The sequence below is a fragment of the Haliotis rufescens genome, unplaced genomic scaffold (genome assembly GCF_023055435.1).
Source record: "Haliotis rufescens isolate VD_foot unplaced genomic scaffold, xgHalRufe1.0.p SCAF_6, whole genome shotgun sequence".
In the NCBI taxonomy this organism is placed as follows: Eukaryota; Metazoa; Mollusca; class Gastropoda; order Lepetellida; family Haliotidae; genus Haliotis; species Haliotis rufescens.
The window spans coordinates 34038279-34052849 of NW_025964334.1; the positions used below are offsets into that span (position 1 = coordinate 34038279).

The 14571-nt window shown below is 40.8% G+C and overlaps 1 protein-coding gene across 14 annotated transcripts in view; it reads right to left on the reverse strand.

Moving 5' to 3' along the window:
- Positions 1 to 14571, reverse strand: part of LOC124116029 (EF-hand calcium-binding domain-containing protein 4B-like) — a 108568-nt gene that overhangs the window by 49358 nt on the left and 44639 nt on the right. For 5 of the 14 annotated variants that reach the window (XM_046477230.2, XM_046477233.2, XM_046477229.2 and 2 more), the window contains 4 exons: positions 13901 to 14353; positions 13309 to 13546; positions 10145 to 10252; positions 5457 to 5619 (listed from right to left, as the gene is read on the reverse strand). In XM_046477230.2, the coding sequence (XP_046333186.2) occupies positions 5457 to 5619; positions 10145 to 10252; positions 13309 to 13534 (497 nt within the window). In that variant the 5' untranslated portion in view covers positions 13535 to 13546; positions 13901 to 14353. The other 9 variants (XR_006858061.2, XR_006858059.2, XM_046477235.2 and 6 more) reach the window with 6 other exon arrangements.

Sequence of the window (14571 nt, forward strand, 5' to 3'; positions counted from 1 at the left end):
GGCTACCCCACCGCCCCCCCAAAAAGCAAGACCCGTAAAGATTCTGAGGTAGAACAGGTCTTCAGCAACCCATGCTTGTCGTAAAAGGCGACTATGCTTGTCGTAAGAGGCGACTAACGGGATCGGGTGGTCAGGCTTCCAGACTTGGTTGATACATGTCATCGATCCCATTTGCGTTAATCGATGCTCATGATGTTAATCACTAGATTGACTGGTCCAGACTTGATTATTTACAGACCGCCATCATATAGCTGGTATATTGCTGAGTGTGGCGTTAAACAACAAACCAACCAACCAACAACCAACCCAAAAAGCAATGAGATATTACGGTGAACAGGTGGATATTCACCAATACCAACACGACCAATGAAAATAGAAACAACAGATTTCATTAACAGTTCTCATATTATATTCTGCGCTGGCACAAACCCATTGTAACATCCCAAACATGATTAATTTTCTTTCATTTCCAAATTTATTAGCCACAAAACAGTTTAATATCAACATAAACATTTACATATTTATCATATTTCCGCTTGTGCCCGTCATAACTTCCTCATGAAACGTTACGCTGATTTCACACAAATATTAATCAATACAGCTCATCTCATAGCACAGCTGTGTTCCAGCTATTGTAACAGACATACTCAATAGTGTACCTTGCATTCAACCAGACAAATACATGCTGTATTGATCACAACACGGGCCTGCCAAAACAGCAGTTAAATCATTAAGCCACGCCCATATTGCAGAGGATAGTTACACATGGCTGGATTCAAAAAGCTATCGTGTCGTTTTTTCTTGCCAACATGGGCTGATTAATTAGTTGTAAAATACAACTGCCATCAATTTAGGATTTGTTATGACATATTGTCAATACATGTAATTTCATAAACTATTATCGACCAAGTTTCATGTTTTTTTATCGACATGAGTGTTGTTTGTTGTTTACGCCACACTCTGTAATTTTCCAGACATGTGATGGCGTTCTATAAATAATCAAGTATATTCTTTTTTACATTCATGACTTTTTGGGTCTCCAGATCTGTAAACCTAGAAATAAAACATAGGAAACCTTAGCCGACAATACTGTAGCTGTGAGTGAGTGAGTGAGTGAGTTGGGTTTAACTCTGCTTTAATTAGTATTCCAGTCATATCGCGGCGTGTCAGCTTAATGTGGGAGGAAAGCATGAAGTGATGCAGGTCTCAGACGTTTACCACTTCGGTGAAACCCACGAGCACGGGTATGGTGCTGACAAACCTAGAAACATAATTGGGGCGAACCGGGATTCAAACCCACAATCATAGGTTTCTGGCTTGCCCAAGGGACGCAACTCTGCACAGCGAATCGTGGCGCCTTAGACGACTGGGCCACCCGTGCCCCCCGATAATCTATGGTATTCGCCAGGTAGTTCATATAACTGTAGCTGTGTCACAAGGGACAATTTCATCAGACCTGGTACAAGCAGACCTAGTGGCCAAACCTTAGTGTTCTAGTGTCTAACTCAAGTCAGGTGAGTGAGTGAGTTGGGTTTAACACTGACATGCAACAGTAGCTGCTTTGCCAACGTCTTCTCTTGACTGAGGAAAGCCTCAAGTGATGAAGTTCTCAGACATCTACCAATCATGAGAATCCTACAGGCAAGGGGATTGTGCTGACAAACTGAGAATCTGGAGCAGAGCGAATCTGGGATTCAAACCCACTGTCATCAGATTCTGGTGCTGATACGGGTAGGGCTAGGACAGGTAACTCAGGTTGGGTGGGTACTACATAGGCCCCGGGTACCCACAGGACTACCCGGACCCGTGGTTAGTCACGTGATATATTGTTTAATGATAAAAAATATCTAAAACTCTACGTTAACACTTCCAGTCACTAATGTTCCCATTTCCTTTCTGACTATGCACCCATTCCTTCTGGTTTATGTTTGAGTAAAGATAAAAAACTTCAGTCAACTTCAGCGAATGCATGACCAGATTGTTTTATATCTGTATCTAAATATTTTTTTCCAGAGCACACGTCACACTTTTCCCAATCGGACAGTTTGTACCTACCTCTTGAGACCTACAGTTGGTATCCAGGTAGGGTCGGGTAATAGGGGGTACACGGGTAGTAAATTTGGACTCGTCCCAGCCCTAGTTGCTAGGGATCTTTATATTCTTTACCTGGTAACCCTACAGATGCTTAGTAGACTCACCCAAACATAATATTGAGGCTAGGGTTAGCAAATGTGTCTTAATACAAGCCCACCTGGCTAATGTATATGAACATTTTTTTATTTATTAACAAATGGAGAAAATAGAATGGCGACAATATATGTCATAAAATATCTCTCCCCCCCCCCCCCCCCCCCCCCCCCCCTCCTGTCTATAGCCCCAATATATACGATGACATGGAGACCTATAAGTGTGTATTGATCCATCAAGGCCTAACCCAACGCTGATGTCCCATATCCTCAATTGGGGCCCTGCCCTCGCTATCACAGGCCCTGACACTGTATACTGAAGTAGCATTGTATATGGCAAGTCACATCACCTACAGCTGTCTACATGACCTCGTTTCGTCCTGATATACTGTTATGTTTGTGGAAAACTGGCAACCTACATCTCACATATACTACACCGTAACTGATCCACTGGATATTAATAGCAGGGCATCAATGGCCATTACTACCCAACAGCCCTTAACTATACTGCAACACTGCTTGGTCACAGGGTGTACAACCAAATCCCAATAATGTCATCACTCGTTTAAGCTTTCTAAAGCATTTAACTGCATTGAATACTTCAGCGAGTAACTTTTTAATCTAAAACAAACATTAATGTCAAACACTGCTGAGCTAAGAATAATATTATATGATCAAGAGATTATTACCCTTAATGTTTCCGTATAATAAGTATAAATAGTAGGAGTAAAAATACATGTTATGCTAGCCAAAAGTTTGTTTCTAATGATACAGATACCGTATTTGTAGTAATAAGTGCCCAGGGCACTCTCAAAATTAGATAAAGGGGGCTCTTATTAGAATATAATTTTGGTTGAAAAGAGTTGAAAGATAGTAAATTTCGTGGTTTATGCTGACAGCCTGAAATGAGACAAAAGTAAAGTCTGTGCGTATTATACACGACAGATATATTTTCCAGAATTTAATTGTCCATAATTAAGGGTGCATATAACCCACGAGTGCATATTTTACACGAATAAATAATCGACATTGATATCAATCGGAAAGGGTGCTAATTGGGATTGTTCACTAGCCAATATATTAGCAAATATCGCCGTGGGCGCTTATTACATCAAATACAGTAATCTCTATTTCCAAAATTCCTGAATAGCAAAGGGCATCAGTTCATGGTTTGATTGCTGTCAGTGCAAAGTTTGATCACAAAATATTGAACCATTTGAATTATTTGAGTTATGCTCCAGAAACAAAGCAAGTCGGACAGGACAGCACCTATTCCATATTACCCTCCAACTTTGTGGTGGAGGATAATATAAGGGGTGAGTGAGTGATGGAGTGAGTGAGTGAGTATAGTTTTACGCCACCTTGAGCAATATTCCAGCAATATCACGTCAAGAGACATGGGAAAAACAGTTTATACATTGTACCCATGTGCGGAACGAAACCTGAGTCTTCGGCATGATGAACCAATGCTTTAACCACAAGGCTACCCCACCGCCCTGGATGATATAAGGACCAATACAAGGGCTAAGATGATGTTAATGACCGGTGAAGGTAAGTGAATGCTGAGCTGAGCCAGCTGTGACCATGGCAACCAGCACCTCCCCAGGTGTTGCCAGATCATTGAAAATGAATGATGAAAGTTGGTATTCGGAGAAACATTGAAGTATAAATGTATAATCGATTGCACCCATCGCACAGCTTGCTGATCAGCACCCTATATTGAGTTACAACAATAAACAAGTGGAAATTATCATGATTAAGTTGTAAGTTGTTGACGTTTACTTGCCACAGTGAACACCCTAGAAGCGATTCACCCTACTTGCCACAGTGAACACCCATGTGTTATAGTGAACACCCTAGAGTAGGAGATACACCCTACTTGCCACAGTGAACACCCATGTGTTATAGTGAACACCCTAGAGTAGGAGATACACCCTACTTGCCACAGTGAACACCCATGTGTTATAGTGAACACCCTAGAGTAGGAGATACACCCTACTTGCCACAGTGAACACCCATGTGTTATAGTGAACACCCTAGAGTAGGAGATACACCCTACTTGCCAGTGATACCCAGGTGATATAGTGAACACCCCAGTATAAGAAATACACCCTATGTTGTGACAGTAAACACTCAGGTGTTGTGGTGAACACCCCAGTATAAGAGATAACCCTACATTACCACAGTGAACACACATGTGTTATAGTGAACACCCCAGTATAAGAGATACACCCTATGTTGCCACAGTCAACACCCATGTGTTATAGTGAACACCCCAGTATAAGAGATACACCCTATGTTGCCACAGTGAACACCCATGTGTTATAGTGAACACTAGAGTAAGAGATACACCCTACTTGCCAGTGAACACCCATGTGTTATAGTGAACACCCTAGAGTAAGAGATACACCCTACTTGCCAGTGAACACCAGGTGTTATAGTGAATACCCTAGAGTAAGAGATACACCCTACTTGCCAGTGAACACCCAGGTGTTATAGTGAACACGATAGTATAAGAGATACACCCTACTTGCCAGTAAACACCAGGTGTTGTAGTGAACACCCTAGAGTAAGAGATACACCCTACTTGCCAGTGAACACCAAGGTGTTATAGTGAACACCCTAGAGTAAGAGATACACCCTACTTGCCAGTGAACACCAAGGTGTTATAGTGAACACCCTAGTATAAGAGATACACTCTACTTGCCAGTAAACACCCAGGTGTTATAGTGAACACCCTAGAGTAAGAGATACACCCTACTTGCCAGTGAACACCCAGGTGTTATAGTGAACACCCTAGAGTAAGAGATTCACCCTACTTGCCAGTGAACACCCATGTGTTATAGTGAACACCCTAGTGTAAGAGATACACCCTTCTTTGCCACAGTGAACACCCAGATGTTATAGTGAACACCCAAGTATAAGAGATACACCCTACTTGCCAGTGAACACCCAGGTGTTATAGTGAACACCCAAGTATAAGAGATACACCCTACTTGCCAGTGAACACCCAGGTGTTATAGTGAACACCCAAATATAAGAGATACACCCTACTTGCCAGTGAACACCCAGGTGTTATAGTGAACACGATAGTGTAAGAGATACACCCCACTTGCCAGTGAACACCCAGGTGTTATAGTGAACACCCAAGTATAAGAGATACACCCTACTTGCCAGTGAACACCCAGGTGTTATAGTGAACACCCTAGTGTAAGAGATACTTTGCTAAACATTCTAGTGGCACAGAAATCAACATTAATCTCAACTTACTCGTTGAAGAATCTTTTGGCGCCAACATTATTCATCATCTCCTGGAAGTGTTTCTCCACCTCCACAGTATTGGCACCGTCATCCTCGTCCTCGTAAACACGCTCCTCCCCCTCCTCCTCCTCCATCGACCCCGTCCCTCCTGGCTTCATCCCCAGGAAACTGCCTGGAACATCACAGAAGCAACCAGGATTACATGTGACCAACAGTGGCTAAACCAGGTAGTACCGGGACATGAGCAATAGCAGGTACTGAGTAGGATACTAAACTACTTACAGCTGACCCACTTATAGACAAAATGTGGGGATTCCTGGATAGAATGTTGCTCATGATATGAATCACTGGATTGTCTGGTCAAGACTTGATTATTTACAGGATGTCATCATATAGCTTGAATATTGGTCAGTGCGGTATTAGTTTTTGGGGGTTTGTTGTTTAAGGCCACACTCAGCAATATTCCAGCTATATGATGGCGGTCTGTAAATAATCGAGTCTGGACCATACAATCAAGTGATTGACATCATGAGCATCACTCCCCGCAATTGGGAGACGATGAGATGCAAACAGCCGTGGCCAAGCACTTGACTACTTGATGCAGCAGACATAGATTCTGGCCATGATAAGCTACTAAACCACTGTATCTACTTGTCCAATACTTTTTAACTCATATAGGGACACTCAGTCTTGTTGAGGCAAACCAGTGGTTGACATTGTGAGCAAAGACCCAGGCAGTCAGTACACAAATCAGTCGTACATTGTGACCCCCCAAAAGTGAAAAAAAATACAAAACCTCCCTGCTCTGAAAATGCCATCCTGGTCTCACAGCTTTGTCCACGTTGTGGTAAAAAATGAATTGCTTGCAAACAACATATAATAAGAAGATATATTAATATGCAGTTTGCAGGGCCTTTGAAATCAGGTGCCAGCCCAGAATGAGGATGATAATAAGCTCATGAACGTGGTAGTTAGAGCTATTGTGTTTTGTCACATTGGGAGACATTTAAAGCTGTCAATCTGTCTCACTTTATCAAGATGACACACGTGACATGTACTTACAACACGACATACTCAATGCTAATGGTAGCAATGGACATAGCTTCCATGTAAACTCCCTTTTGTTCCAACAACACACCTTGACATTAGCTGTGTTAGTGTGATCAACATTGACTAGTCCTGTAGGGGCGGTTGGGTAGCCTAGTGGTTAAAGCGTTCGCTCGTCACGCCAAAGACCCGGGTTCGATTCCCGACATGGGTACAATGTGTGAAGCCCATTTCTGGTGTCCCCTGCCGTGATATGCCTGGAATATCACTAAAAGCAGCGTAAAACCATACTCACTCACTCACTCACTCACTCACTCACTCACTCACTAGTCCTGTACATGATGGATCATCGGATCATAGGTTTTCGGACATCATACGTTTTCGGACGGCCATGTTTATCGCGATTAATCACACTATAGCAAGGGGTGTGCCGTCACACAGACATTGTAAATACACAGATGATGGCCTGTTTTTAACATAAAGTCATCTTTTATAACTGAGTGAGATGTTTTACAGTTGTTCTTGTGATAAGAGAAAAAATTATGAATGTTTCTAAAGCATCCGAAAACCCATAACGTGGGGATGTATTTGGGGTTAAAGTAGACAGAATTCAATATTGTGTAATTTCTTTTAAATGTGAGCGAAATCGATGGGACATGATATTGTTTTGACTCTGCAAATTTCGTATCTACTTGCATGACTGCAGATTTATAATCTCATCTCAATGTGTGGACTCACCTTGGTAATATATTCATAAAACATAAACATACAACAACAAATAGATGTATTACGGTATTGGCCACTGAGCAACTTTGCCCATTTTCAGACCATGAGTGAATTTAACGCCGCTTTTAACAGTATTCCAGTTTTATCGCGGCGTGCCAGCTTAATGTGGGACGAAAGCACGAAGTGATGCAGGTCTCAGACGTTTACCACTTCGATGAAATCCACGAGCACGGGTATGGGGCTGACAAACCTGGAAACATAATCGGGGTGAACCCGGATTCGAACCCACAACCATAGGTTTCTGGCGTGCCCAAGGGACGCAACTCTGCACAGCGAATCGCGGCGCCTTAGACGACTGGGCCACCCGTGCCCCCACAATCCATGAATGAAGGGTCTTTCAAGGCATTAAAATCACTGGCTGTTGGTCTGAGGAGAGTGGAGAGTATTTGGAATGTCTTAAGAAAGTATACCCTTGCTCTATTTTCCCATTACCTGTTTTCCTTGACATTGTTAATTGCCTTAAGGGACTTCATTTCATTGACCCCAGTGGAGATTCCGGGTTACAATAGGTCCCTACCAAGCTTTGCTGGTTGCAAAATGTGACTGGGTGGATCGGATGGTCATACTTGGTCATTTGATTGCATGTCATCATAACCCGATGCAGATCGTTGCTCGTGATATCGACCATTGGATTGTCTGATCCAGACTCAATTATTTACACGGGCTGCTGTCATATAGCTGGAATATTGCTAGGTGTAGTGTTGAACTACAAACAAACAAATAACAATTCCTTCACTGATTATGGTATTATGATTATTGTATTAGCGATTGTCAATAACCAAGGAGATATGAACCAATGTTAACATTGTGGCAATAAAAGCACCATTGCAATATCAACCAATGTTAACAATGTGGCAATACAGTCACCATGACAATATCAACCAATGTTAACAATGTGGCAATACAGTCACCATGACAATATCAACCACTGTTGACCATGTGGTAATACAGAAACCATGGCAATATCAACCAATGTTAACAATGTGGCATTACAAGCACCATGGCAATATCAACCAATGTTAACAATGAGGCAATATAGTCACCATGACAATATCAACCAATGTTAACAATGTGGCAATACAGTCACCATGGCAATATCAACCAATGTTAACAATGTGGCAATACAGAAACCATGACAATATCAATCAATGTTAACAATGTGGCAATACAGAAACCATGACAATATCAACAAATGTTAACAATGTGGCAATACAGTCACCATGACAATATCAACCAATGTTAACAATGTGGCAATACAGAAACCATGGCAATATCAAGCAATGTTAACAATGTGGCAAAACAGTCACCATGACAATATCAACCAATGTTAACAATGTGGAAATACAGAAATCATGGCAATATCAACCAATGTTAACAATATATGGCAATACAGTCACCATAGCAATATTACCAATGTTAACAATGGTGTGTGTGTTTGCTGTTTGATGACACACTCAGCAATATTCCAGCTACAAGAGACAACCAGGCTGTAAGTAATCGATTCTGGACCATACAATTCAGTGATTGATATCATGAGCAACAATCCACACCATCAGGGTACAAGGACATGCTATCAACCAAAGCACCATGCCTGACCACCTGATCCATTCAGCCACCTTCAACAACCAGAATAAGCTGGTGGGGGCCAGTTCTAACCTGGAACCCCCAGAGGGGAAGAACCATAGTCACATTAGCCATGGTAACACTCATGTTAGCCATTAGCCGTTAGCCATGGCAATATGCATCATAAATATGATCAACATGAATGGAATGTTGTAAAATTGAAACAAAACTAAAAGCAAAAAAGGCAAAATTGCAATATTTGTGCTTTGAAAAGCAAAAACTATGTAACCTATAAGCACTACCTGGTCAATGACAGGATCAAATATTTCAAACCAAAGCACTAAGCACAAGCTGATAAGCAGTCGGCAAGCTCAGAAGTGAGACAGCACTTGTCGATTTAGATTAACCAATGATTACGTTCTTATGATTATTGTATTGGAATTTGACAACAACCATGGAGATATCAGCTGATGTTAACAATGTGGCAATACAAGCAAGAGCATGATAAGCATTGATAAGCTAAAGCAAAGTGCTGTGCTGTTGTGTCTCTAGGTGTAAAGTAGTAAGCATTTACACAATTGAATGCTCAGCTTAAGCATGCTTTGCTTTTGATAACAAGTACAGCCTCAAAGTAAGCTCAGGTAAGCAATGGTTTCGATAACATGTACAGCCACAAACTAAGCTCAGGTATGCAATGGTTTCGATAACTTGTACAGCCTCAAAGTAAGCTCAGGTATGCAATGGTTTTGAAAACATGTACAGCCTCAAAGTAAGCTCAGGTAAGCAATGGTTTCGATAACATGTACAGCCTCAACTAAGCTCAGGTAAGCAATGGTTTCGATAACTTGTACAGCCTCAAAGTAAGCCCAGGTAAGCAATGGTTTTGATAACATGTACAGCCTCAACTAAGCTCAGGTAAGCAATGGTTTCGATAACATGTACAGCCTCAACTAAGCTCAGGTATGCAATGGTTTTGATAACGTGTACAGCCTCAAAGTAAGCTCAGGTAAGCAATGGTTTCGATAACAAGTACAGCCTCAAACTAAGCCCAGGTAAGCATTGCTTTGAAAAGATGAGACCAAAGCTCAGGCGAATTAAATCATTGATGATATCTGTGTGCTAACACAAGCACTTAAACCTTGTCACTGCAGCAAACTGCTGAGCAGAAGCATAAATGCCGACTACACATTTGAAGCGCACATGGATACAGCGGACACGAATACAGCATACAAGAATACAGCATACATGACTTAGCCTTCATGTAGCAGCGTAAGCCGACGGCATCTACTGGTCATACATACAATGCAGGGACTGCAATTTTTTACGCCGAAACCTGTGAGTATTCCTTTCAGATGGATTTGATGATTCACACTTGCTAGACACTCTATCCGTATTCGTCCTAATTCTTTCTGTCAATCACAGACACAAAATATTGCCGTTTCAGAAGACAGAAAGATGGCTGAGTGCGGCATGCATACAAATTTCTATTTTGCCAAAACAGACGTCTGCTGCCGGCATATTTCTGGAATATTGCAAAAAGCAGCTTAAAACCTCACTTTCTTGGACAAGGTTATGAAGTGAAGTGAAGTTTTATGCCGCTTTTTGCATTATTCCAGCAATTTCCCAGCAGTTGACAGTAGTCCTGGTACAATACTCTTTAAGACAATTAAGTAAGCAAGAGAGTTATAAAGTGTACATTGTAACAAGAATATTGTGGTTCAAGTTTCATTAAATCAGACCTTTTACTCCAGCACAGTACCTCTCTGTGTCAAGATTGTAAGACACCTCCACAGAAGGTCGCGTCACATCTAAAACAATTTGGCTTCATTTACTCACCAACTCGATTCAGAAACTGCGATCATAACAATACAAAACCACCACAGAACACAATATATATTTGATAGTACGCTCTTTCAGAGTGTAGATGTCCTTGTGCTCAGTGAGTGAGGATGGTTTTACGCCACTTTTAGCAATATGCCAGCAATATCACAGCGGGGGACACCAGAAATGGGCTTCACACATTGTACCCATGTCGGGAATCGAACCTGGGTCTTCTGCATGACAAGCTAACGCTTTAACCACTAGGCTACCCGACCGCCCCCTAGTGCTCAGAATTTGCAGGATGTATCAAATATCCGTGAAATACCATTGCTTTAGTTATTTTCCAATCGGAACTACTTGACTATATTCATTTTCAAGATACAGAAAACAGATATGCTTGCCTGAATGCTACACTTATCATGAATTAATAAGCCTCAATGCTGATTGGCTAATTAGAAAGTTCACCTGACACACCCTCCTAGGGAGTGTCCTCAAATCTTCACACAGATGAGTATCGTTTCCATGTAGAAGATCTGATTTTAATTACACAAATTTTTGTTCAACACAAACATTGAATGAATCATGGAATTAATTCATCTGTTAGGAATGAGTATATGCCACTCTTTGCTATATTCTAGCAATTTCACGACAGGGAAACCAAACATAATCATCACACATCAGAGCTCCAGATAAGCTTTTGGTGTTGTGGGTATTTTACCCATGCATTTTAAAATCACTGGGTATCAGTAATTCTATCTGGGTATTCAAATTTATGTTACCCACTAGCTTTTATACATGTGGGTATTTAAGTTAAATATTTAAAAACAATATTCATCTAGTCCCTGCCAACTGGTGTCGTGTGGGTTCGAGAGCTTTATAGGACTCAAAAATACCACGATACTTCCACAAGAAAGTGTGATGGCAAATGATCATGATGTAACTGTCATCGTGGAGTTTGGCAAGGTTGACGGAATGCCCTTTTATAATTTCAAAATAAGTTGCTGATTTGCGAATCGAATACGCAGGGTTACTTCACAATATTTTGATGATACGCACAAGTTTTAGCGTATCTGTAATGTTCGTTGCATATTTGATACGGTGGGATTTTGTTTTACTGCATATTTCTGCATTTCTGATACGAATTTTATGCAGATACGCAGCTTATCTGGAACTCTGACACATTGCACCCATGTGGGGAATCAAACCTAGGTTATCAGTGTAACGCTTTAACCACTAGGCTACCTGACTGCCCTACATCTGTTGGGTAAGGTAAGTGCAATTAAGTTATAAAATACAAGTGATGAATGTTGCAGAAAAACAAAATATCACACGCAGCAATGTAAACAATTCTAGCTACCCACAAAAATAAAATACAAGCAGCAAATAGAACAGAAGGAAAAAATCAATAATATATATGAAACTTTTAGTCGATCAATAATAATGACTTTCGTAAACATGGTCAAACTTGACGCTTAATTCTCATTTTAATTTGGCATCAGTTATAATTAAATTGATGGTGGTCAATCTGGTAATTGTCGGATTCAAACTCACATTCATAGCATTCTGGCATGCCATAGGGATGTAACTCTGCACAACAATAAACGCAATTACTTACATATTCATAAAAATATTGTCTCTAGGCTCTGTAGCTCACCAGAACAATGAAGAAATAATGGCAGACACATTTAGGTCAGATTGGAACTCTGTGACCATTATTTGTTCAGTGATATCGAGGACTAAGATCTGATTTTAATGAGATTGAAATTGAACCCATATGGGGGAATCAAACCCGGGTTTTCGGCATGACGACCAAACGCTTAACCACTAGACTACCCCCCTACCCCTGTAGTTTCAGAGAAGATGTAGAAAACGTTAAAGTCAACAATAGACGGACAACCACATGGGCAACTGGATGATTGACACAGTGCCACAACATACGTCATTACGTACCGAATCGAATCTTCTGTGTTCTTGTGGATATCAGACATGAGAAGAATATTAAAACGAATTTGGCGATGCTTTAAACAGCATTTCAGTTATAAGGTGAGGTGAGGTGAAATTGGGTTTAACGTCGCGTCCAAGATTATTGCACTTATATAACGACGTGCATGTAAGTGTGTGTGTGTTTGTGTGGCTGCTTGTACTAGTCTGGAATGATGCCGATTTATAGTGCTAGGTCACTGAGATACCATGCCGCAGTTTAACATGAATACCCCACTCAGACACAGTATACTGACTCCAAGCCGACCAGTTCTTGTTTTAGCCCCTTAATGCCGAGCGCCAGACAGGGTAACAACAAGTACCATCTTTTAATGTCTTTTGGTATGACGCGGCCGGGGATCTAACCCCGCACCTTCCGCTCTCCAGGCGGAAGCTCTACCACTAGACCACGGAGGGGGTCATTTCAGTTATAACACAGCACAGCAGCTTAATGTGGGAGGTTAGCCAAAAGTGATGCAGCTTTTTTCATGCTTACACACTTCATTGAAACCCACAAGGTTAGCATGCTGACAAACAAGGAATCATTATCAGGCCAATTTGGCATTCAAATCTATGATCACAGGATCCTGGCATGCCTAAGGTACACAACTCTGCACAAGAACTAAAACACAATGGTAAAACTTCATAAAATTAATTTACTTACCAAATCCATCAATAAATTCCTGAAGAGTAAGAAATCCGTTTCCATCGAGATCCAGTGAATCAAAGACATCCTCCAACATATCTGGAGACAAGGGGAGCTCACTCCGCAGACGTTGCATATCCCGTTTAGAAATAACACCATTTTCCTCTTTATCACACACTTTGAACAGTTCCGTGGCCTTCTGCACCATAATCTCATGAATCTCATCTTGATCCGGCTCCGTCATTTCGTCACTTATCTGTAGCTCCATGTTAAAAATAAACGAACGATGTTTTGATACTTTTCGACTAAAACAGGTTCGCCTTTATGACTTTGGACTAAATCAATAATTTTCAGTAAGAAGAAACTGATGACACTGTTCTTATGAAAAGAATTCCTTGAGAAACCAAAATGGGAGATTTTTTCCAAATAAAATAAAAACCTTTGGTAATATCTACGAGAGAATCATGCAAGATGGCTTCAAAGAACATGCATTATTAACCTTTTACGTTTTACTATCATCTCTAAATTGAAAATCATAAAATTTACACAACTGGAATTGAGGAATCTAAATAAACAAACTGTTTACTCTTTAAATAAACAAATTGTTTACCCTTTAGTGTGCCAATAGTTCCAAAATCTACTGAAAGCTGCCAAGTTGGGTGGAATAGTTGAACAGGTTGCCGCTATCAAAACTCTTGCTTGGGGTGATTATGACAGATAGCTCAGAGCAGCACTGCGCCTGATGTGCATGCATAACATTCCTATAAAGCACCAATCGCCATTCATTATATTATCTCACACCTGTTGTCAGTCAACACCCCTCTGGTAATAATGGAACAGTCAGTTAATATCACAATCAATAAACTACAGAGCTTATTACACATATACGTTGCATAACAATACAGGAATAATATCGTGTGAAAATGTTCGAAATAAAATAAATGGATTTCTTGGCAACAAGTGATAGACTAGTCCATTTGGAATGACAGGGGTGTTGGGTAGTCACGTATTGCACTGTTGATGACTGAAGCGTGACACATTGGCTCTGTCACTGATAGGTCATCTGAAAAGAAAATGAGAAAATTAATAATGAAATGTGGACTTGTGGTATCACAGTTGACTCATTGGATGGTTTTCACTTATCTGTCTACTGCTGTGACATGAATTACAGGTTACAGCCATTGTTTGACACAGAAGTCAGTTGATAACTCTAAGATACAGATTTACCACTCACATCAAACAGAAAGATTGAATCGATGACAGAGTGATAGTTTGAGAATG